This window comes from Phyllobates terribilis, unplaced genomic scaffold, assembly GCF_046119375.1.
Source record: "Phyllobates terribilis strain yellow unplaced genomic scaffold, ASM4611937v1 Scaffold_11__3_contigs__length_659146591, whole genome shotgun sequence".
NCBI lineage: Eukaryota > Metazoa > Chordata > Amphibia > Anura > Dendrobatidae > Phyllobates > Phyllobates terribilis.
The window spans coordinates 49,984,786-50,008,703 of record NW_027362771.1 but is presented as its reverse complement, the minus strand read 5'-3'; the positions used below and the strand labels follow the sequence as shown (position 1 = coordinate 50,008,703).

The 23,918-nt window shown below is 44.5% G+C and overlaps 1 protein-coding gene across 1 annotated transcript in view; it reads left to right on the top strand.

Annotated features, from left to right (window-relative positions):
• Positions 1 to 23,391, top strand: part of GDF9 (growth differentiation factor 9) — a 98,448-nt gene extending 75,057 nt beyond the window's left edge. Inside the window, exon 2 of the mRNA XM_073651227.1 lies at positions 22,351 to 23,391. Within this exon, the coding sequence (XP_073507328.1) occupies positions 22,351 to 23,276 (926 nt within the window). The 3' untranslated portion in view covers positions 23,277 to 23,391. The remainder of the gene's footprint in view (positions 1 to 22,350) is intronic.
• Positions 23,392 to 23,918: the final 527 nt, after the last annotated feature.

The following is a 23,918-nucleotide window of genomic DNA, read 5'->3' as shown; positions in this document are numbered from 1 at the left end:
TAACAAAATTCGGATATAGATTTACTTAACGATTAATTCGGTTTCTAAGTACCTTCCATGACAGCACCCCAGGAGGAGGACTCCCCACCTTAACAGGGACAAGAGACAGTGAATTAGCCCCTCACACCCTTCAGTGTTTTTCTAAAGTACTAAGGTATGAATGCTTCAAATATTTAACGGATTAATACAAGGGAAAAAAAAAGGGTGGGAATTACCCGTGCTGTCATGGAGTGTTCTTAGAAACTGGATTATCAGTAAGTCTAATTCTATTTAAACTAATCACCCTCCACTACAGCACCAGAGGAGAAATACTAATGTCAGGGAGTGACAATAGCCCAGAGAACGTTTCTCCCAAAGGACAAATCTTTAATGGACATTAAGTCTAGTCTTTAATGGTCAGAAGAGAAGGTATGAAACGAGCGCCAGGTAGCCTCTCTGCAGATCTGCTTGATGGAATCACTTGCCCTTTCAGACCAGGAAACAGATACGGCCCTGTTGGAGATTCTGGTTTCAATATGTTTCGCAATGGTATTGACTTAGTTTTTCCTTTGCTCAGATCTACAGTCAAAACAAAGATTCTGATCCTTGCTCCAGGGTTCTGATTGTTAAAGGTAGTGAAGGACCCCTCTTTGTGCAGCTAAGGAATGGCACTCTTCCTCCTTTTTTTTATTTGCTAGATTTTGGCAAAAGGAGAGAACAAGATACAAATGTGTAGGAGTTTGTTTTTGCCCCTCATTAAATCCAATGCTGTTTGGCAATATTCGACAAATATTCGACTGACAGATCAGCGAATATTGCAAATTCGATGATTGTAATCCGAACCGAATATTAAACCTTCACTCATCTATTGAGAACCACATACACATTAGACTAAATTTGGTCAAACCTGCTGATTATCAACAGGTTTCACGGAAAAGCCAATGTGTATGGGTGGCTCTGGCTGTCAGGAGAGATGAATCCAGCATGTCTTATTTCTGATTGTAGATCCTTTTGTTCTCTGTGATAAGCTGCTTCCAGAGAAGCACAGGAACACTCAGCAGATTGAGCAATTCTGTATACGGGAGAGTCTGACAAGATGGCTGTCGGCTGAACTATTGCACAGCTGTCTATAGTGTATGGGGACTTTAGTCAATTTCTTGTTCAGGTGACAGACATTCAGATAGCTGTATTTTTAGTCCAACACACTGACCTTATGTTTTAATATCAAGTCTGATAAATTAAAGATTACAATATCTATATGACTACATCACCAGAACCACCGTCGGTGCAGTAATACATTGCAAAGCTTAGTACAGCAATCAATTGTAATGTCAGGTCAGCACCATGTACAATTGAATTGCATTAGCCTACAACTCCCAGTATGTCCTTAACAATGCTAAGTAGATACTTTAAGTTGTTACCAGCCATCATCAGACTACGATCATACAGCAGTACTACTTGGTTCTAGGCAGGAGTTTTATTAAACATTTAAAGTAATTTAACTTTTGGAAGATATCTTATGTTTTAGGTCCACTAATTCTCAGCAGATTGTTGTGAGTCTGAAGATGGCTCAGAGTGAAGAAGAGGCATCATGGGATGGGACCTGAGATCCCTACCGATTGCTCAAAAGACCTCTTAGAAGAGCACAACTCAGGAGACATGACTGTGACTTTCTACTCACTGGATCGACTCTGCACTGTGTGCATGATCTGCGGTCTTCTAGAAGGTCTTTGTTTAGCGACTGGTGGGGGCATCAGAACCGGGTGACCCACCGATCTGCTCAGAATGGGTATAAAACATAAATATCCCAAAAGTTTAGATAACTTTCAAACTTGAGATATCCGATTTAAAGATTTTCTATCCACAGAATAGGGAATAACTTTTAGATCACTGGGGGGTCCAAGCGTCATGGTTCCCACCGAGCCTAAGGACCGGGGATCTGAAGAGCCCTGTTTGAATGGAGCAGAGGCATCCGCACTACTGCTCCATTCATTCTAATGGTAACGCCAAAGTTCAGCAGAGTGCTGCGCTTGGTAGACTCCGGCACTCCCATGAAGAATGAATGGAGCGGTAGTTCAATGATTGACCTCTGCTCCAGTTCTCAGAAATGCTGGGGGTTAGACTGCTTACAAAGCAGATAACTTTCTAACTTAAAACAAACCCTTTAGGAAGTATTAAAGGGGTGGTCAGTCTAAGGGCAGGGAAAGTATGCCATATTTCTCGTGCGAGCATCGCATCGTAAACCTCATACTGGCTATCTGCTCCCTGACCTGAGCTTGACAGCTGCATAGAAATCCATCATGCTGTCATGCTCAGGTCAGGAGAGGTGCCGGCCAGTCTGTTCAGTGTGATGCGATCATTACACAAGTTATATGGCAATGTCTCTGCCCTAACACTACAAATCTGCAGTCACTCTTTGACTGCAAACTTGACTCCTCACATCATGCACTGCTTGCTGTGAGGACTCTCTGGTGTCAGCGTTGTGAATGGTCATATGACTGCAAATAGGCGAGATATGCATACTCCCAGCCACAATCCGACTTGATGGGCGCAGCCTCGCTCCCTTTACTTGCATAGTCAGATTGTGGCCGGAAGTATGCCAATCACTTGCAATCACATGACTGTTGTTCCCAACGCTGACACCGGAGAATCCTCAGTAAGCAGTGCCTGATGTGAGGATTCACAAGTCTGCAGTCACTTTGGAAGTTCATTGAGCTGTAGGTTGGATTGCTGCTAAAGTGGAAAAAAAAACACTTTAAATCTTCTTCCTTAGCGAGTGTGAACGAGCTGAGTCTGACCGGAGCATAAGTGCAAACGGAAGTGTGTGACTTGTTTTTCAGTGAATAGGTAATTGGGAATCCTGCAGAAAACACCTGTGAATTGCTGTGAGTTGTTGAATTGTGAACTGCTGAGTGCTTTTCTACATGTTTTAGTTTTATTTGGCTTTTTAAAACCTATTTTCTCTCTACAGTTTTACAGACTCTCATTTTACTACCGGTGTATTTAAGGGTTAACTACTTTGCACTTAATTCCTGAGGTGTAGCTATATTCACAAGGGGTTAATTAAGGGTGAGGGATCATAATTAAGGGTTTATAAGGGGCAGCTGGTTGGGGCATTCAGTCCTTTAGCAGCAATCCAATCTACAGCTCAATGCACTACCAAAGGGGGGGGGGGGGGGCTCTTTAAATCTTCTTCTTTGGTGAGTGAGAACGAGCTGAGTGTGACCAGAGCGCAAGTACAAACGGAAGTAAGTGTGTGACTTGTTTTTCAGGAAGTTTGGAAGGGAGGAATTTGGACTGAATTGCTGTCTGTATTTTTTTAATTCTTTACATTTCTTTTTACCTAACATTTCTGCCTAGTACAATCCCCATTAGGAAATGAGCTCCATTATTGACAATGCTATCCAATGTACATCTTGCCACATGTATGCAATCCTTGAACAGCCGGTGGGTGCATACTGCTGTGCGAGATGTGTGCATGTTGTGCTTTTGGAAGCCCAAGTACTGGATCTAAATGAGCAGCTGGCAACACTGAGATCCATTGACGGTATGGAAAGGAGTCTGCTGCTCACTGAGGTAGATGTAAGGGAGGGTGGTAGTAGGGAGCTGCAGGACAGTGAGGCAGACAGCTGGGTGACAGTTAGAAGGGGGGGGTAGAGGGAAGAGTGCCAGGGAGGCTAGTCCTGATCTGGCACACCCCAATAAGTTTGCAAAGTTGGCAGATGAAGGGGGTGTCGGTACAGGGGTAGCACTGCTGCAGCAAGGCATGTCCTCTGAAAGCCAGAGGAGTGTCAGCTCCAGTAAGGGGGGAAATAGGAGAGCAGGGCAGGCCAGGCAGGTGCTGGTAGTAGGGGACTCAATTATTAGGGGAACAGAGAGGGCAATCTGTCACAAAGACAGGGATCGTCGAACAGTGTGCTGCCTACCTGGCGCTCGAGTCCGGCACATCGCTAATCAGGTTGACAGATTACTGGGAGGGGCTGGTGAGGACCCAGCAGTCATGGTGCACATTGGCACAAATGACAAAGTTAGAGGTAGGTGGAAGGTCCTTAAAGATGATTTCAGGGAATTAGGCTGCAAGCTGAAAGCAAGGACCTCCAAGGTGGTATTCTCTGAAATACTACCTGTAACACGTGCCACACCAGAGAGGCAATGGGAGATTAGGGAGATAAATAAGTGGCTCAGGAATTGGTGTAGGAAGGAGGGGTTTGGGTTCCTGGAGAACTGGGCCGACTTCTCAGTTGGCTACAGGTTAGACGGGCTGCACCTCAGGGGGAGAGTACGGCTGTGCTGGGGGAGAAAATGGCTAGAAGGATGGGGGAGTGTTTAAATTGGGGGGAGGGGTATTAATAGGTGGGGAAGATAGTGCAGATAGTGACCTGGGCACAAATAAAGAAATTGGGGGTGGGGTTAGAAGAGTCAATATAGTAAGAAGGAATGGAGGAATAGAGGTACAGAGAGATGCATAAAATGCATGTACACTAATGCCAGAAGCCTCACCAACAAAATGGAGGAATTAGAGTTAATTTTGTTGGAAAATAATTATGACATGGTAGGGATATCTGAGACATGACTGGGCAGTTAATTTACAGGGCTATAGTCTGTTCAGAAATGACCGTACTAACAAGCGCGCGTGTGTGTGTGTGTGTGTATATATGTAAAATCATCCTTAAAACCCATCTTGCTTGAGAATATATGTGAATCTAATGAAAACGTAGAGTCCCTGTGGGTGGAGATAAGGGGAGGGGGAAAATAATAAATTACTGATAGGGGTTTGTTATAAGTCTCCAAAAATAATGGAAGCAGCGGAGAATATCCTCCTAAACCAAATAGATGAAGCAGCGACTCAAGGTCATTATTATGGGGGACTTCAACTGCCCTGAAATACATTGGTTAACAGAAACCTGTAGTTCAAGCAAAGGTAATATGTTTTTGACAACTATGAGAGACCATTACCTTTCACAACTGGTTCCCCTATGCAAAGCACAGATGACACAGTCCGGTCTGATGGGTGTCTCTGGTCTTGATCCAATGCCTCCACTCTTAGTCAGCCTCCCTTACTTCATGTGGATGAAGTGTCCATATCATCGTCATGGCGTCCCCCCTATCTTGCTCCTGCACAGGTGCACTTTACACTACTGTGCTCTGCCCTCAGCATGGTAGAGAGAAGTGCATGAGCCAGGGAAGGCAAAAGAGCTGATGACACATGGGTAAAGCCAGCACATGCGCACTACCAATCTTTGCTCTGCCCCCAGCAGGGCAGAGAAGTGCGACTGTGCAGGAGCTCGATGGGGGAGACATTGATGACGTAGGACGCGTCATCCACATGAAGCAGCGAAGGAGGACAGTGTAAGAAGAGGAGGCATTGGATCAAGACCAGAGACTCCAATCGGATTGGACTGTGCCTTCTGTGGATAAAATAAACGGTATTTTTCTGTCACCCATGACGGCACAACGAGAGAGCGGATCCGCCCTTCAAGGACAGGAAACGTTCAAGATAAAAAGAGCGGCGCCTCTCTCCGCATTAGTGGTTTTCTGTCCTTGATGGGGGACCTTCCTTCTCGTCGGTGGCGACAGCAAGCTCTTACTGGGGCTGGTCGGTTGTGGCCAGGCACAGTCTCAACTGCGGCCGGTCCCGTGGGTCCTGGAAGCGCTGCGGGGGGCGCCGACATGTGGTCTCCCCGTGTGCGGGCGGGGGTTTGCAGTACCTACACAGTATGATAGCCGGCAAACCCCCGTCCCATATGTGACCTCATGGGGCGCGACCGGAAGTGACGAATCCGGGAGGCGCTCCCTGATGATGCGCGCCGGGAGCTCTGACCCCCGGATGTACATTTCGGGGGAGGTACCGGAAGCTGCGGGGACGCCAGCCGGTGATCTTCCTGACACAATGAGGGTACTTAGGGGTAGATCACCGGCCAGGCAGTGGCGCAGTGCAGCATTATGGCCTCACAGCAGCCCTCCCACCGCATCAGCAGCAAGAGCAGCAGTCCATGCTGCAGCTGCAGCAGCCCGAGGAGATGGAGCAGCCGCAGCCTCGGCGCCAGAGGTGCACCCAGGAGCAGCGTCCAACGCAGAGCAGGAGCAGTGGGCATTTTGGGACACGCAGCACCAAGGATTCAAGGTCCAGCCGGCATAGCTCCCGAGGAGAAGTATCGGATACCGTCCTGCCTCCCTTTCCCGTACCCTGTCTTTATCTACTGGGTTGTGAGTGAGCTACGTGAAAGTCTATGTATTAATGTAGACTTTCTGTTTTTTCTCTCTCTCTCCCTCTCCTTCCTCCCTTATATGGTCAGAATGTCCCAAAAAAATGTACGGAGAAGTCAAAGTACAGAGTATGTGCCCTGTGTGAATGGGGTCTGACTAAAGACTGGCCCAAAAAATTATGCCAAACATGTATTGAGGAAACAATTTCGGAGAGAACCCTGGATTTTTCTTCAAATCTTAACTCTAATTTGGTCTGAGGTGGAGAGAGCGTTAAAATCGTTCTCCCAAGCATCCCAGGCCCATAGAGCAAAAATCCCACCCACCCTTTCAGGCTCTGAATCCGACGAAGGAATATTGGATGACTCCACTGACTCTTCCTCTTTGGATAGTGAGGCAGGCACAGGTCATAGTTTTCCCCTGGAAAGTGTGGATAGCTTAGTGAAAGCCATCAGGTCCACAATGGGGTTAGTTGACCAGAAAACAAAGAAATCTGTACAGGATATTATGTTTGGCACCTTGAATTGGAAAAAAGTTTTCACGATTAATGATAAAGTACAGGGACTTATCAAGAAGGAGTGGGATAGGCCGGGAAAAAAGGGTCCCCTTCCATCCTCCTTCAAAAGGAAATATCCCTTTAATGAGGAAGATGCCGCTTCCTGGAATAAAGCCCCGAAGCTGGATGTTGCGGTATCCAAAGCTTCTAAAAGATCTTCTCTCCCTTTTGAAGACACAGGGATGCTGAAGGACCCGCTGGACTGGAAGATAGATACCTTCCTTAAGGGTACTTGGGAGTCATCAGCGGGGGCATTGAAACCAGCCATAGCAGCAACCTGTACGGCAAGATCCCTGGTTAGACAGGTTAGAAGACCAGGTTAAAAACGAGTCACAGGACTCAATTCTGGTCTCTCTACCTGTATTGAAAGGAGCTGCAGCTTTCCTATTGGACGCCTCTGCGGATTCCGCCAGATTAGCGGCAAGATCTGCGGCTCTGTCTAATGCCGGCTGTAGAGCAGTCTGGCTAAAATGTTGCCCGAGGGATATACAAACGAAGGGGAAGCTATGTTCTCTTCTGTGTGAAGGAAATTTTCTATTCGGTGCCTCTCTTGACACAATTCTGGAGAAAGCGGGTGACAAAAAAGGATTCCCTAAGCCTTCCTTCTCAACTTTTAAGCAGTCCTTTCGGAGGAAGAAATTTGGCCGCAGAAGGACGTCCACGGAACAATCTAGATGGGAGGATCGTTCCAGGAAAAGGAAAGGGTTTTTGTTCGGGGGGCCCTCCCAGGATAGTCGCAAGCCGCCAAAATGACACTCTATCCCAGGTGGGAGGGAGGCTCTCTCTCTTCCTTCCAGCCTGGGAAAGGATCTCTTACAGCAGGTGGATCCTCAATTTAGTGAAGTCAGGTTTAAAAATGGAGTTTTTGAGGAACCCACCAGAGAAATTTATCCCGACTGCCTTAAGATCCTCTCTAACAGAACAGCGGGCATTGGAGGAAGAGATTTCAGGTCTTCTGCAAAAGAACGTCTTGCTGGAAGTGTCACCACAAGAGGGAAAAAAAAGGATTTTATTAACCCTTATTCTTTATAAAGAAGCCGGACAATTCAGAGTCATCCTCAACTTGAAGGGCCTAAACGCATTCTTGAACATTCCATCATTCAAGATGGAAACAATAAAATCAACGATAAGCCTTCTATTCCCCTGGTGCTACATGGCAGTGTTGGACCTAAAGGATGCGTATTACCATGTGCCAATCCATCACGACTTTCAAAAATACCTAAGAGTAGCAGTAACTATGCAGGGAGACGTCAAGCACTTCCAGTACAGAGCTCTTCACTTCGGCCTAGCAGTGGTGCCCCGCATATTCACTAAACTTATAGCGGAGGTTATGGCTCATCTCAGGGAGGAAAACAGATTGATCATTCCATACCTGGACGATTTCCTAATAGTGGGCAAAACTTACCATCACTGCCTGGCCCAGGTGGATCAGGTGTGCACCATCTTAAAGAACTTACGATGGTGTTTAAACCTAGAAAAATCAAAGTTGATCCCTCATACAACTCAGATTTTTTTAGGCCTTACTCTGGATTTGGTTCGACAGGAATGCCGCCTGCCCAAGCAGAAAAGAGAAAAATAAAAAATCTAGTTTCGACAGCCATAACAGACCCAGTAATGACTCTCTCAGGGGGGCCATGTCTCTGTTGAGATCCCTCACCTCCTGCATCCCAGCAGTATGCTGGGCCCAGTTTCATTCAAGAGCGTTCCAATGGGACGTCCTAAAGAACCAAATCATCCTCGGGGGGGCGTCTGGAGGGCACATTAACACTCCCTCAAAATGTAATTCAGTCTGTCTCTAACCACCAATACAAACACGTTCTGGACAGGCGTCCTCTGGGTTCCCCAATTTACCAGAGTGATTACTACGGACGCCTGCCCCAGGGGGTGGGGGGTGCACTTAGACAACCACCCGATACAAGGGACTTGGTCAGGGGAGGAGAGTCTGGAGTCTTCCAACATGTGGGAACTACAGTCGGTAGAGAAGGCACTAATCAGCTTCTTACCCCTTCTACGAGGTCATAACGTAAAAATTCTGTCTGACAACCAGGTCACGGTGGCATATCTGAACCACCAGGGGGGGGGGGACTCGCTCAAAATCACTAATGCAGGTTGCGGGGAGGATATTTTCTCTAGTGGAAGGAAAAGTTCTCTTTAAAGGCCCTTCATATCAGAGGAGAGGACAACACGGAGGCGGACTTTCTAAGTCGCAGGCAATTATTGCAGGGAGAATGGACTCTAAATCACTCAGTCTTCCACCAGCTAGTGGCCATGTGGGGGTCTCCAGAGGTCGACCTGTTTGCAACCCGTCAGAACAGCAAGCTAAAAAAGTTCTGCCCACTGAAAACCCTTTAGTAGTAGACGCCTTCCAGTACAGATGGGATTTCAGTCTGGCCTATGCCCTTCCCCCAACATGCCTGATTCCAGCAGTGTTGAGGAAGATCCGGGAGGATCAGGCTCGAGTGGTCCTCATAGCCCCCTTCTGGCCCAAGAGACCATGGTTCTTTTTGGCTAAGGAGCATGTCAGTCACGAACCCCTGGATTCTTCCAGAGATTCCCGACCTTCTTGCTCAAGGCCCTATATTCCATTCTCAGGTGAAAGGATAGCACTTAGCGGCCTGGAACTTGAGAGGTCATTGCTAGAGGGTCGGGGTTTCTCATCGAATCTAGTTACTACTCTTCTAGGGAGTAGAAAACCAATCACTACTAAAATTTACAGTAGAGTCTGGAAGAAGTTCTTGTCATCTCAGGGATTCTCCGGGGGGGTTCCCATAACTGCCATTTTGGAATTTCTCGAAAGAGGGCTGGAAAAAGGTCTAGCGGTTAGCACCTTTTAAAGGTCCAAATCTCGGCCTTAGGGGCCTTGTATAATTATAATCTGTCCGGTAACAAATGGATTTCCAGGTTCGTGAGGGCATGCTGTAGAGCCAATCCAACACCTACAATAAGGATCCCTTCTTGGGATTTAAACTTGGTGCTAAACTCGTTAACAGGTTCTCCCTTTGAGCCCCTTAGTTCAGGGTCCATTAAAATACTCGCCCTAAAAGCAATACTTCTGGTGGCCTTAACATCAGCACGGAGGGTTAGTGAGTTACTGGCTTTATCTGCAGATCCACCTTTTACCTTAGTGCTAGACGATAGAGTAGTTTTGAGACCAGACCCTGCTTTTCTATCTAAGATTGTTTCTAAGTTTCATATGTCTCAAGAGATAGCCCTACCATCCTTCTGTCCTGAACCAAAAAATAGCAAGGAGGAAAGATTTCATACCTTGGATGTCAGGAGATGCCTTATACATTATTTAGCATCCACAAGCTCATGGAGGAAGGATAGGGCTCTATTTGTCTCCTTCCAGGGCTCCCAGAAGGGATCAAAGGTCTCAAAAGGCACTCAGTCAAGGTGGATCACGGAAGCCATCACAATGGCCTATACGGGATTAGGCAGAGATCCTCCTAGCAATCTGAAGGCCCACTCTACGCGGGGCATGGTTGCTTCCTGGGCAGAAAGAGCGGACGGGCCCATTGAGCAAATGCGTAAGGCGGCCACATGGTCATCTCCGTCAACTTTCTATAATCACTATAGACTTGACCTTTCTGCCTCCTCTGATCTCAAATTTGGGAGAAGGGTTCTGCAGGCTGTGGTCCCTCCCTTGCATACTTGGTTATCTGTAATTCTCTCGTTGTGCCGTCATGGGTGACAGAAAAACACGTATATTACTTACCGGTAATGTGTTTTTTCGGAACCCATGATGGCACCTTTACATTCCCTCCCTATCACTATGGTGTTCACCTTCCGGTTGGTGGGTGTTGAGTATTCACATGGGTGAAATTCGTTTATAGTTAATAAAATTATGTGCTCTAACCGGAGAGTCCTCTCATGCTCTGTAATCCACTGATGCGGAGAGAGGCGCCACCCTTTTTATCTTGAAGGTTTCTTGTCCTTGAAGGGCGGATCCCCTCTCTCTCGTTGTGCCGTCATGGGTTCCGAGAAAACACATTTCCGGTAAGTAATAGATGTGTTTTCTCCAATTCCCTCCACCTTGAGGTTGCCTCCCCATCCTAATTAGGGACAGGAAACACGAGGTTAAATAGCCCCTCCCCCATACTATCCAAGTGTTTTCCTGTCCCTATGGGATGAAGAGGTTTCCTAGGGTAGCTGTGGCCGGCGAGCAGTGCTTTGTTAGCATACCTGAGCCGGGCTGCATGGATTGAGCGCCTCTGACCTTCCTTCCCTGTTAGCGCCCATTCCCTCTGGAGCGGGACCTCCTCACTCTCCTGCGCCTTTGGGTAAAGATGAGTGGGTGGTGGGCTTGGGGCTTCCCGTAGCTCCCCAGCCTGTAGGTTGATCCTCCGTCCTCCATGGCAGCGTCCGGCACACATGCAGGACGCACCGAAAGTACGTGGTGTTTGGCCGGTGATGTCCCTTCCGGTTGCACTCCACATTCCACAGTGGAACGCATGGGGCCGCGGTGGGAAATTTGAAATCAAAACCGCGGTTTTTCCCTAAAATGGAGGAAAACTTCCTGACTGGTGGGAGTCTGCGCTGGATCTCTATTCCTTCTATATGAGGCCCAGATGAGAAGACACCGATAAAGTAGGGCAGAAAATGTCTGTCTATGGAAGGTGTTGTCTCAAAGTCTGAATCTGCAGAGCCTGGCGCAAACCCAGCCCCAGTAGCTACTCCTGGGAAAGGTTATTCCCTACTCTCTCTTGAGCAGGATCCAAATAGTTTTTAAATAAATCTCCCCTTTTTAATTTTAGGGAGACAAGGATCCTGCACCGAAAGTGGGTAAAAATACTACAATACGCAAATGTGCCATTTGTAGAAAAAAAAGCTTACCTCAGGCTATAAACGCCTGTGCCAGAGATGTACGGAGAATATTGTGAAAGAGGAACAGCCATCCCTTATGGAAGAAGTTAAAGAATGGTCCCGCAGGAAATACAGTCCTTACTAGCTTCCTCCTCATAATCCTTCCAGCAAGTGAGGGCTGAAGGTCCTCCCTGGCCAAAAAGAGGAAGTATCCAGTCAGAAATATTCTCCTCTGGGTCTGAAGTATCCCTATGTAAGAACTTGAAGGTGACCTGAGTGCAAATCACGAAAGTGAAGAGGACAAAAAGTACTATATTTTGTCAGAGAATATGGAAGTTATTTCAAGTGAGGGACACTATGCAGGTGGAGGAAGAGAAGAAAACCTGTACAAGCGAGGATGAGATGTTTGGGGGCTTGAAGTCGAAGGAAAAGCTAGTGTTCCCTGTGCACGACAATATCTGTAGTCTCATCATGGATGAATGGGAGTTTCTGGAAAAAAAGGTTAAATATTGCTGGAGAAAAGAGATTCCTGCTAGAGGAGTATGACTAAAGCATAGTCAGAGATTCCAAAAGAAGATGTTCAAGTTGCGAGGGTGGTGAAAAAGACGACCCTTCCATTTGAAGACTCTTCCCGGCTAAAGGATCCAATGGAGAGGAAGATGGACAGCTTGTTGAGGAAGACATGGGAAACATCTGCGGCTTCCCTGAGGACAAATATCGCCTCGACTTGTGTAGCACGATCCATGTCTTCTGGTTACAGCTATTAGAGGATCATCTCTGGAAAGGTACTCCTAGGGGAGGACCTTCTTGCATCTCTTCCCTTACTGCAGAAAGCCACAGGATTCTTAGCAGATGCCTCTGCAGAGTCAGAAAGAATTGCAGCAAGATTGGCAGTACTATCCAATTCCACAAGAAGGGCTTTATGGCTGAAAATGTGGAGTGGAGATAATGTGTCAAAATCAAAGCTTTGTTCTATCCCGTTTTAAAGGAGAATGTTTGGTTCGGCCTTGGATGAGGTATTAGAAAAAGCTTAGGACAAGAAAAAAATCTTTACCAGAGCCAAAAGTTCCAAAGAACTTTAAGAAAGGCCATTTCTTCCATCTCGGCAACAGCAATAGTTTCACTATAGAGGCAAAGGAAAATCCGGCCTCTGGTCTTGCCCCAAAGGTGGAAGAGGGAAGAACATTTTTCAAAACTCAAGATAGACAATGATGCCAGGAAGGTAGGATTGCGAGTTTCCTTCCACAGTGGCGGCTAATATCAACAGACAGAAAGATACTTGAGATAGTGGAAACAGGAGTCAAAATAGACTTCGCTGCTTACCCACCAAGAAGAGTTGAGATAACCTTGTCTTCCTCAAGATTGCACAAAGTCCTAATATCAGGTCTTCAGGATTTACAAAATGCATGAGTAATAACAGTTCCTGGCAGAGAACGAGGAGCAGGTCACAATTCTCGAATATTCTTGTTAAAAAAGGATCCAGGTGCCTACAGGATAATTCTCAATCTGAAACGTCTCAACCAATATGTAAAATACAGAAGGTTCAAGATGGCATCTTTAAAGTCCACAATTCCACTGATTGGGGAAGATTGTGGTGGCAACAATAGTACGCCTCTTGCAGATCTATCATGTGCCAATTCATCCTTCTTACAGGAAGTTCCTCAGATTTGCTGTAAGTCAAAATCAAAGATTACATCATTTTCAGTTCAACATGCTTCCCTTTGGGATTTTGTCGGCTCCCCGCTTGTTCACAAAGCTCATGGCAGAAATGGTGGCCTTTGTAAGAAGACGGGATATCCGTATCGTTCCATATTTGGACGATTTTTTTATTAATGGCTCCATCAGTCCCAATATTGAAGGTGCACCTCCAGATGACTCTGGAATCATTGGGATGGCTGATAAACCATGACAAGTTGGATCTACTTCCCTCCACCAAGAAGACCTTTTTGGGGATTCTTCTAGATTCCCAGCAGCAGGCCTCGTTTTTGCCAAGGCAAAAGCAAATTCAACGGAGTTCAAAAGTCCGTGAACTAATGAACCAGAACAAGGTCTCAATAAGATTTGCCATGTCTGTCCTGGGGACCATGACCTCCTCTATTCAAGCGGTACCTTGGACTCAAGCACATACAAGGGTTCTCCAGATCTTCATCCTTTCCCACTGGGACAGATCTCAGATTTGTCAAAATCAAAGAATACATCATTTTCAGTTCAACATGATACTCTTCGGGATTTCGTTGGCTCCCCGCTTGTTCACGAAGCTCATGGCGAAAGTGGTGGCTTTTGTAAGATGGGATTTCAGTATCGTTCCATATTTGGACTGTGTTTTATTAATGGCTCCCTCAGTCCCAATATTGGAGGAGCACCTCCAGATGACTCTTCATACTCTGGAATCGTTGGGATGGCTGATAAATCCCGACAAGTTGGATCTACAACCCCTGGCAAAAACTATGGAATCACCTGGCTCGGAGGATGTTCATTCAGTTTAATGTTGTTGGAAAAAAAGCAGATCACAGACATGGCTCAAAACGAAAGTCATTTCAAATGGCTACTTTAGGGCTATAAGAAACACTAAAAAATCCAGATAAAAAATGTGGTACTCAGTAAGGGTAATTTTTTTCAGACCAAGCAGAAGAAATCTTTTTGGGGATTCTTCTAGATTCCCAGCAGCAAGCCTCATTTCTGCCAAGGCAAGACTCTCATATGTGTTTCCCCCAATTCCATTGTTACCAAGGACTTTACAAAAAACTCAGAGCGAAAGAGTAAAAACAATCCGCATAGCTCCGGTGTGGCCCAAAAGTGCATGTTTCGGAATATTGAACAGTTTGAAGCTGGCAGATCCGTTGATTCTTCCTCAGATACACAATCTGCTGCATCGGGGTCCGATCTACCATCCGACCCTTCAAAATCTCTCCTTAGCAGCCTGGCTTCTGAAGCCACCATCCTAAAAGCCAAAGGCTTTTCAGAGGAAGTGATCCATACACTGCAGAAAAGCAGGAAGCAGGTCACTAACTCCATTTATGGAATTATCTGGAAGACCTTCGAGCTGTGGTATGTCCCTCATACACTAGATCCCTTTCAGCCGAATATATCTAAGATTCTGGATTTTGTGCAAAACGGTCTGTCTAAAGGATTAAGACCAAGGACTCTTAAGGTCCAGATCTCGGCCCTATGCTCCTATTTTGATACTGACTTGGCCCAAAACAGATGGATTAGGAGATTCATGATGGCTGCATCACGAATGAACCCGACAAGAGCAAGAAGTGTTCAGCCTTGGGATCTCAATATGGTTTTTAAAGGTCTTACCATGTGACCTTTCGAGACCATATCTGAATCTCAAATAGACAAGCTGTCATGGAAAGCAGCGTTGTTGGTAGCACTAAATACAGCTAGGAGCGTGGGAGAAATTCAAGCACTTTCCATCAGAGAGCCTTACTTTCGAGTTCTGGAAGACTGAATCATCCTCCAGTTGGAGCCTTCATTTCTTCCCAAAGTCTCATCTGAATTACATATGTCTCAGCCTATAATCCTTCCATTCTTTTGTCAGAATCCATCAAATAGCAGGGAAGAGGAGTTCCGGTCGCTGGATGTTAGAAGGACTATCATCTTCTACTTAAGTCAGGCTCTGATCCTTTCTCCAGGACTCAGTCTATTTGTACAATGTGGAGGCCTCAACAAAGGGAAGAAAATCTCCAAAAACACGTTGGCAAGTTGGATTAAAAAAGCGATTTGTGAAGCATACAAAAATCAAGGTTTGCTTCCTCCAGAATCCTTGAAAGCTCATTCCACCAGAGCTATGTCTGTCTCCTGGGCTGAAAAGGCTAGCGCATCAGTCGAGCAGATTTGCAAGGCAGGTACATGGTCATCCATCCATACCTTTGCTAAACATTACACACTGCTCAAAAAATAAAGGGAGCACCCAAATAACACATCCTAGATCTGAATGAAATATTCTCATTGAATACTTTGTTCTGTACAAAATCATCAATGGAAATCAAATTTATTACCTAAATGGAGGCCTGGATTTGGAGTCACCCCCAAATTTAAAGTCTATAAACACACTACAGGCTGATCCAACTTTGATGTAATGTCCTTTAAAACAAGTCAAAATGAGGCTCAGTATTGTTTGTGTGTGTGTGGCCTCCACGTGCTTGTATGACCTCCCTACAATGCCTGGGCATGCTCCTGATGAGGTTGCGGATGGTTTTCTGTGGGATCTCCTTTCAGACCTGGACTAAGGCATCCGCCAACTCCTGGACAGTCTGTGGTGCAACTTGACGTTGGTGGATGGAGCGAGACATGATGTCCCAGATGTGCTCAATCGGATTCAGGTCTGGGGAATGGGCGGGCCAGTCCATAGCTTCAATGCCTTCATCTTGCAGGAACTACTGACACTCACCAGCCACATGAGGTCTGGCATTGTCCTGCATTAGGAGGAACCAAGGGCCAACTGCACCAGCATATGGTCTCACAAGGGGTCTGAGGATCTCATCTCTGTACCTAATGGCAGTCAGGCTACCTCTGGCGAGCACATGGAGGGCTGTGCGGCCCTCCCACATCATTACTGACCCACTGCCAAACCGGTCATGCTGAAGGATATTGAAGGCAGCAGATTGCTCTCCACGGCATCTCCAGACTCACGTCTGTCACATGTGCTCAGTGTGAACCTGCTTTTATTTGTGACGAGCACAGGGCGCCAGTGGGTACTTTGCCAATCCTGGTGTTCTGTGGCAAATGGCCTGTCTCCTGGTAGCACTCCCAGCCTCTGGACACTACTGACAGACACAGCAAACCTTCTTGCCACAGCTCACATTGATGTGCCATCCTGGATGAGCTGCACTACCTGAGCAACTTCTGTGGGTTGTAGAGTCAGTCTCATGCTACCACGAGTGTGAAAGCCCAACCAACATTCAAAAGTGACCAAAACATCAGCCAGAAAGCATTGGTACTGAGATGTGGTATGTGGTCCCCACCTGCAGAACCACTCCTTTATTGAGAGTGTCTTGATAACTGCCAATAATTTCCATCTATTGCCTATTCCATTTGCACAACAGCATGTGAAATTGATTGTCAGTCAGTGTTGCTTCCTAAGTGGACAGTTTGATTTCACAGAAGTTTGATTTACTTGGAGTTAATATTCTGTTTGTGTTCCCTTTATTTTTTTGAGCAGTGTAGATTGGATGTAATGTCAAATAGAGACTTGGCATATGCAAGGAAAGTCCTTCAGGCGGTTGTTCTTCCCTAAATTCATTCTTTGGTATTGCTTCAGATGGTGCGGTCTTGGAGGGGATTGGAGAAAATAGAATTGGTCTTACCGGTAATTCGGTTTCTAAGACCCTCCACGACAGCATGGGTAATTCCTGCGCTTTCTTGATTTGAGAAACTCCCTAGTGCTAATAAAATATTATTTGAAGCATTTTATCTTTTGTGGTCCTTTTGAAAACACAGGGGATAGTATAGGGGAGGGGCTATTTAACATTTTGTGTTTCCTGTCCCTAATTAGGATCATTTATATATCTTTTTCTTTTATATTTGCACATTCATAATCTATGTTTTGTGATATTTTCTTGGGTTTTTGTTTCTTTATATTTACCTCTGCTTGTCTCTGTAATTCTGCCTTCCTTAGTTAGAACGGCGGCTATCGCGCATGCGTTGAACGGGGTAAACATGAATCGCGTGATTTAGTCCCGATCATGTGACCACTTGGGTCACATGACGGGAAGTACTTTTTCTCAACTGTGTTTGAACCCGGAAGTTCCGGGGCATGGCGTACGGCACAGCATACAGGTATTCATGGCAACGGCAATTAGGGGTTAGGTTGCGGGGGATTATCACAATGCAGCTGTATATGATTACTAATCGGAACGGCATTGGCCAGGGATCCTTATATATACCAACTCATTCCAGCATTCCATCACCCCTGGACAAAGCATTTCCTGTGCGAAACGCGCGTCGGGTGTGTGGTGGGTGCCTGGACCATTGATCTGTGCCCATGGGTAATTATGGTTATATCTCAGTCTTTTCAATAGTCCTTGTGGGCATTGGTATTTATATATGTAATTGTACTGGGATGATAGACCAACAGAGGTTATCTATTTATTATTTATATATTTATGGACTTATTATTCTCTGCAATAAGTATGTGTGTGTGTATATGTATATATATATATATATATATATATATATATATATATATATATATATATATATATATATATATATATATATATATATATAATATTGTGTGTGTAGAGATATAGAGATATAATCTCTCAGTACAGACCAAAAGTTTGGACAGTTTTTTTTTTTTTTTTCTCTGTTGCTCTATGTATTTAATATCTTGAATTTTATACTGACTATCAGATATATGCCTATGTGAGCTATTTGAATGATATAGCTGTTACCTTATATATACTATGGGTCCAGGCACTCCACCCCCTTTTTCATCTGTGGTGTGCCTTGCTTTTATTATTGTATGTACTTATTTTTAAATGTTCTCTTTAAAGTATTGGCAACTTTCAACTTTGGGTCATATAGTAATTTCTTTGGGTGTATTCTAGGTTTTTTTGGCCCATATGATTCATTGGTGTTTATTAATTAGGATGGGGAGGCAACCTCTAGGTGGTGCTGTCGTGGAGGGTCTTAGAAACCGAATTACCAGTAAGACTAATTCTATTTTTTGTGCCTTGCATAGGGGATTGGGGAAATACAGACTAAATATCAGAATGCTGTAATGGAGGGCTTATAGGTGCTGGCCATACTATATATGGGGAGAACATGACAGGTTCCCTTTAAAGCCAGTCCCTTGTCTTGATGGTGATCAGTTGGTTAGAGTGAGCCCAGGCTAACATCAGTTTACCTGTCTGCGCTTGCACACCCACACTGGATAAGCAAAGCAGACTCTCTCCATGTTGGTGTGGGTGTGCACATAATGTGGCTGTGGGCGCGTTCTGATGCCTGGATCTTGTTTGTCTGCGGCTTCCACGCTGTGCACCTAGAAGTAGTGAGCAAGCGGCTTCAGTGAGGAGGGAACAAGGCGTTGTGATGTGCTGTCTGCTCACTTCAACGCCCTTCCTCCTCATTGAATCTGCAGCCAAAAGCAGGCGGCAACCAGGCATGAGAATGCGCCTGCAGTCACATTGTGTGCGCGTTCACACTGACACTCAGAGCGCTACTGTGCTCCTCTAGTGTCAGGGCACAGCAATTACTCTTACCCAAGGACCTCTGTCAATTATAACAAGGGAATAGCCTAAATATGCAAATAGGAGGGTGTAACTGTGCACCAAGGCATGGGCAGCGCCAAGGGGGCGCAGAAGTACCCTCATCTGCATGTTAAAACTATGTATGCATGGGCTATGTGTATGCAGAATAATTGGCATTTTGGGGAAGACACTCCTTATATATCATCGTTCTCAGCAACATATTGTCCTGTGTAAACATTAGCTGCTGAGAATAATGCTTTTCTATGTGCACAGGACTATCATGTTAACGATCGTTCTGTGCACAAGAAAGTGAGGTCACATCCTGTCTAAACAGGTTTAGCGACTGCTGATGGGCTTCATATAGCAGCTCAGCGGTTGTTTAAATGCTGCAACTGACCAGGGTACATGTACCTTACTCCATGATGATTTCTCACATCCACAGTTAGTCTCTGCAGGCCTCGATCGTCTCTGCTCTTCTGCAGCACAATTCGAAATGGTGCCCTTAAAAATAAAAATTAGTTTTATTATACTGTTCTTGAATTGGAATTACCACCCACGTTGTGACCCTAAATAAATGTCTCACTGTGCTCCCTGCACAAAAAACTGACCCCACACTGTCTCACTTATGGTACCACAGTCTCCACACTATTCTTTCCTATAAAATATTCCCACCAGGCTGTCTGCCCTAGTAAAATTTGACAGTCGCAGTACCCTCTCATAAACAAAAACTACCACTATCCTACCCAGTATGAATTATACTCACCACATCTACCTCACTTATAAGCTATGATCTCAACTTTGTCCCCATACTGAGCTCCCCCCTCATGTTCTCCATAGCTTCCTCCCCTCACCCACCCCACACCCTTTTTCAGGCTGCATCTTCTGCTCTGAGCGCTTGCCGGCTTCAGGTCTGGCTTGTCCTCCGTGGCACTCTGCACTGATGGCAGCATAATGAGGCTTCCTAATTGTGCTGCCGTGACGTCAGTAGCGCGCGCACACCAGGTCAGGGAGCCGATTGGTGCTTCTCTGAACCCAGAAATGCCGGACTATCATTTGTATTCGCGTCTTAAAGACGCAAATACAAACTAATGTGGTGTGCCCCCTCCCTCACTCCTCCAGAAAAACGCTGGTTTTCTTAGTCTGGAGGAGCGAAATTAAAAAAAAAAAAAAAAAAAAAAAAAAAAAAAATTTAATCTCGACCCAGGCCCTGTGCCCTGCAGACTGCTGCCCTAGTGAAAATACGGGCCTGTACTACCTTACAGGTGTCTTCTGTCCCAGCACTGCTTCATCCCACTGGATGAGACTCCTCCTTCTGGACTGAAGGTGAAAACATTGGAGGAGCCCATGCAATCACTAGCGGAGAGCCTGTTGGCTGAATCCCCTCCATTAGATCCGGTTGAAACTCTGAAAATATCATGTGTTCCACCCTAGAACACAAAAGGAAGTGACTCTGTATAGGAGAGCTTGGTGTCTGATGTCACTTCTCACCTCCATGAGAGATTACCAGGAGTGAGGAGTATGGCTGAATTGCTCAGGGAGTCCCCCAGCCTGCAGCCATTCTACTTGACCCAAAGAAGCAGGAGGGATGGCACGGTCCTGTTTCCAAAGGAGACAGGAGCAGCAAGGGAGGAGGAAAGTGCAGCCATTGTCCTCCCCTGCCCGGCCCAAATTTCGGGTATACAGCAAGCTGTGCTGGCTGCCAGAGCACCACAGGGTGACATTCTCATGTCATATAAGGACCAGGAAAAACACTGAAGAGGGGGGTGGCTGAGGTGGTATTTGACCTGTTTCCTGTCCCTATTAGGATGGGGAGTCATTCTCTTGTGGTGCTGTCGTGGAGGGTGTTAGAGAAATATTTATTGAAAAATGTTAATTAAAATATAAATATATCAATTTGCCAGTAGAGAGCACCACATAAGACAAGTAAATAGGGAAAGGCATGAACATATGACATTCGTAACCCTGAGTAGAGTATTCATCAAATAAGACCTACAATTTATAAAGTAATTGATACAAAATCTATTTGTCATATAAATGTTAAAACTTGGATCAAATTCTTTTTGGAAATTGTAAGTTTTAACATTTATGACAAATAGATTTTGTATCAATTACTTTATAAATTGTAGGTCTTATTTGATGAATACTCCACTCAGGGTTACTAATGTAATGTATATGTTCATACTTGCCCCTATTTATTTGTTGTTTTGTGGTGCAATCTACTGGTTAATTAATATATTAAAATTAAAATACAATTTATTGAAAAACCCAAATTAAAATTTTAAGTTTTTTTCTTTTGGAGGTGTCTGCTTTCCTAGATGAAGGGTCCTGATGTATTCTGCATTGAAAAAGACCTATTCACAAATGTATAGCCATGAATAAATTATATAGGAGTACTTTATAATTTTATTCATGGCTATACCTCATTTCTGAAAACTGTAGATCTGTTTAACTTTTTTACATGTATGCACTTATTGTGGTGCAGTACTGTTAACGGAGGAACAAGAAATATATTTTTGGTCATGAATACCAGTCAATGTAGGTTGTTGTACATGGGAAAAGGAAATTCATGATGGAATTCAGGGTTTGGAGAGTTATGATGATTATCCACAATGTGGTGACTTGATTTTTGAATAAATGTTGATAATTTTTTTTTGTTCAAAAATAAATGTTTGATTGTTCATGGGGAAAAAGACATCCACTGAAAATAAACCCCATTACATCTTTCGGGCAAAAAATATAAGACCCTGTCTTATTTTTGGAGAAACAGTAATTTCCAGTATTTGTATTGCTCCTGTGTGCTGTCTGGAATGATGTACTGGAAAAGGGGAATTGGACCTACCCATAAGTTGATTTCCATGCAGCTCTCAGGACTGCACTCTTATCCCCCCTCCTTTTGTTTTATCTTTAAGTTTGCACAAGATTGATCTTAATACTGGTCGTTCAGTCATCAAGTCGCCATGACTCTAGACCGAACTGAGGGCCCTTAAAGTGTTTCTTGCGTAGGAGTTTCTAGTGGCTTGCATAGATGATTTGCATCCATCCTTCGGTAGTAATTTGAGAGACCCTAGAGGGTGGAGGTGGGAAGGAGCCTTTTAACCTCTTTGACCCTGTTCTGTCATGGGTCAAGGAAGGACTACCTCTTGGTGTGCTTTCCTGAGGGATTACCTTGAAATAGAATTATCAGTAGTTCTAGTTCCCTTTTTTCAATCCAGTTTTAACTAAGTGACCTTTCGAACCCATACTTGCTTCCCTTCAGATTTCCCCACTATAACTTCAAAATGGTGCACACTTTGTAAATTTAGTGCAAAATAATGCTTTTTATTTGGTCTTTAACAGGTTTAACACAAGAAAATTGCAAATAGTTTAAAAAGTTCCACGTTTGCCTATAAATGCACCAAATGAAAAATTTTGGCAGAAACCTTACTCCAGACAAGGACTTTAGTGGGATGCATCAAAAAATGAGACATTTGGCAAAAATTTCTTTCATGAATCTGCCTAAAACCTATGGATATGTGTATGTTGTGTGCAAGTAAATGTGAAACACAGCTGAAGTAAATCCTTCCTCCATGTTTGAACCTGTTCATAAACCTATTTTCTCTTTCGATTTAGGACATAAGAAATACCAGGACTTGACTTACAATGTTGACAGCGTATCTCTCTTGGAGCAGAACCTTCGATCTGTCTTGCTTTACTCTGTTAACAAGCAATATTCTTCTTCCAACATCACCTGCATTTGTGCCCTTGAAATCGCTGCTGACGAGTTTACAAATCCAATCTGTGCTGGAGTCCCTCAGACGTTTGAATTCCAGCTTCGGAACAGGCAGAGATGGGTTGAGATTGATGTAACTACTTTCCTCCAACCATTTGTTTCAAGCAGGCAAATTATTAATCTTTCTGTTAATTTGACTTGCCTTTGGAACAAGCACCACCATGTTTTTGGGATTATGGGACCTCTACAATTGACAAGGTCTCCTCCATGTCTACTTCTGTATTTAAATGACACAAGCAACATGGCCTATCACCGAAGAAAAATGCATGTGGAACCTCTTACCTTGTCTATTGTGCCAATTCTTTCACACCTAAATGAACTACCAGAAAGTATACCAGCAACTAAAGTGTCTCGCCATCGTAGGGGCCAAGATGTTGAAATAAACAGCCCGACTGTAGAATTGATGGCATACAATTTCAGTAAATTTTTAAGAGAATTTGTGTACCATCAAAATGAATGTGAACTTCACAAGTTTCGACTCAGTTTTAGTCAGCTTAACTGGGACAAATGGATCCTGGCACCACATCGATACAGTCCAGATTACTGTAAAGGAGATTGCCCCAGGGTGGTTGGCCAGAAGTATGGCTCTCCAGTGCACACAATTGTTCAAAATATCATCTATGAAAAAGTGGACTCATCGATTCCTCGGCCATCTTGTGTCCCATCTGAATATCGACCTATGAGTGTACTTACGATTGAACCTGATAACTCTATTGCTTATAAAGAGTATCAAGATATGATTGCAACTAGATGTACATGCCGTTAACATACCTTTAATACTACATTAGTACTGTTCCCAACTGTTGCCCATGCCTTCAGGTTTGATGGTAACCTAGGAGCACTGATGTTTCGCTAAGTTGAATATCGTATATTACACAGCCATGCAGGATTGAAAGAAAAACAAGGGTCATAATCTAAATTTTGTACTCAATCTTGTATACCAAAATGAGTACGTATTGGACCCCTTTTCACCTTTTTGGCTTTAATTATTCTGCCATTGCTTCTAGAAATACTGCTTTCTGCCATGTGGGCCACTTGTGCACTACTTGGCAAACAGAAACCAGCAAGCATGTGCAGTGAGGGGGCTCAATGATGCAAATTGAGTGTTTCTCGCTTTAAAAGATATTTTAATGCTCCAGTGTTGTAGATTTTAATAGCTAAAGGTCCCCAGATGCCAAGAAGGAGGTTTTAAGGTTGATGTAACTTTTTAAATGTTTTTTTATTTTTAAAGAGCAGGTCAAATAGTTGTCCAAGAGACAATTACCTTCCTTCCGCAATGGTTTCTGGGGAAAAAAGTTGTCTGAATTTTTAAGACAACCTCCTTTATACAGCACATTAATACCTTCTTATGCGCATTGTAATTAGCACTGTCTTATTGCACTTGCGCTAGATGAATGAGGCCAATTCT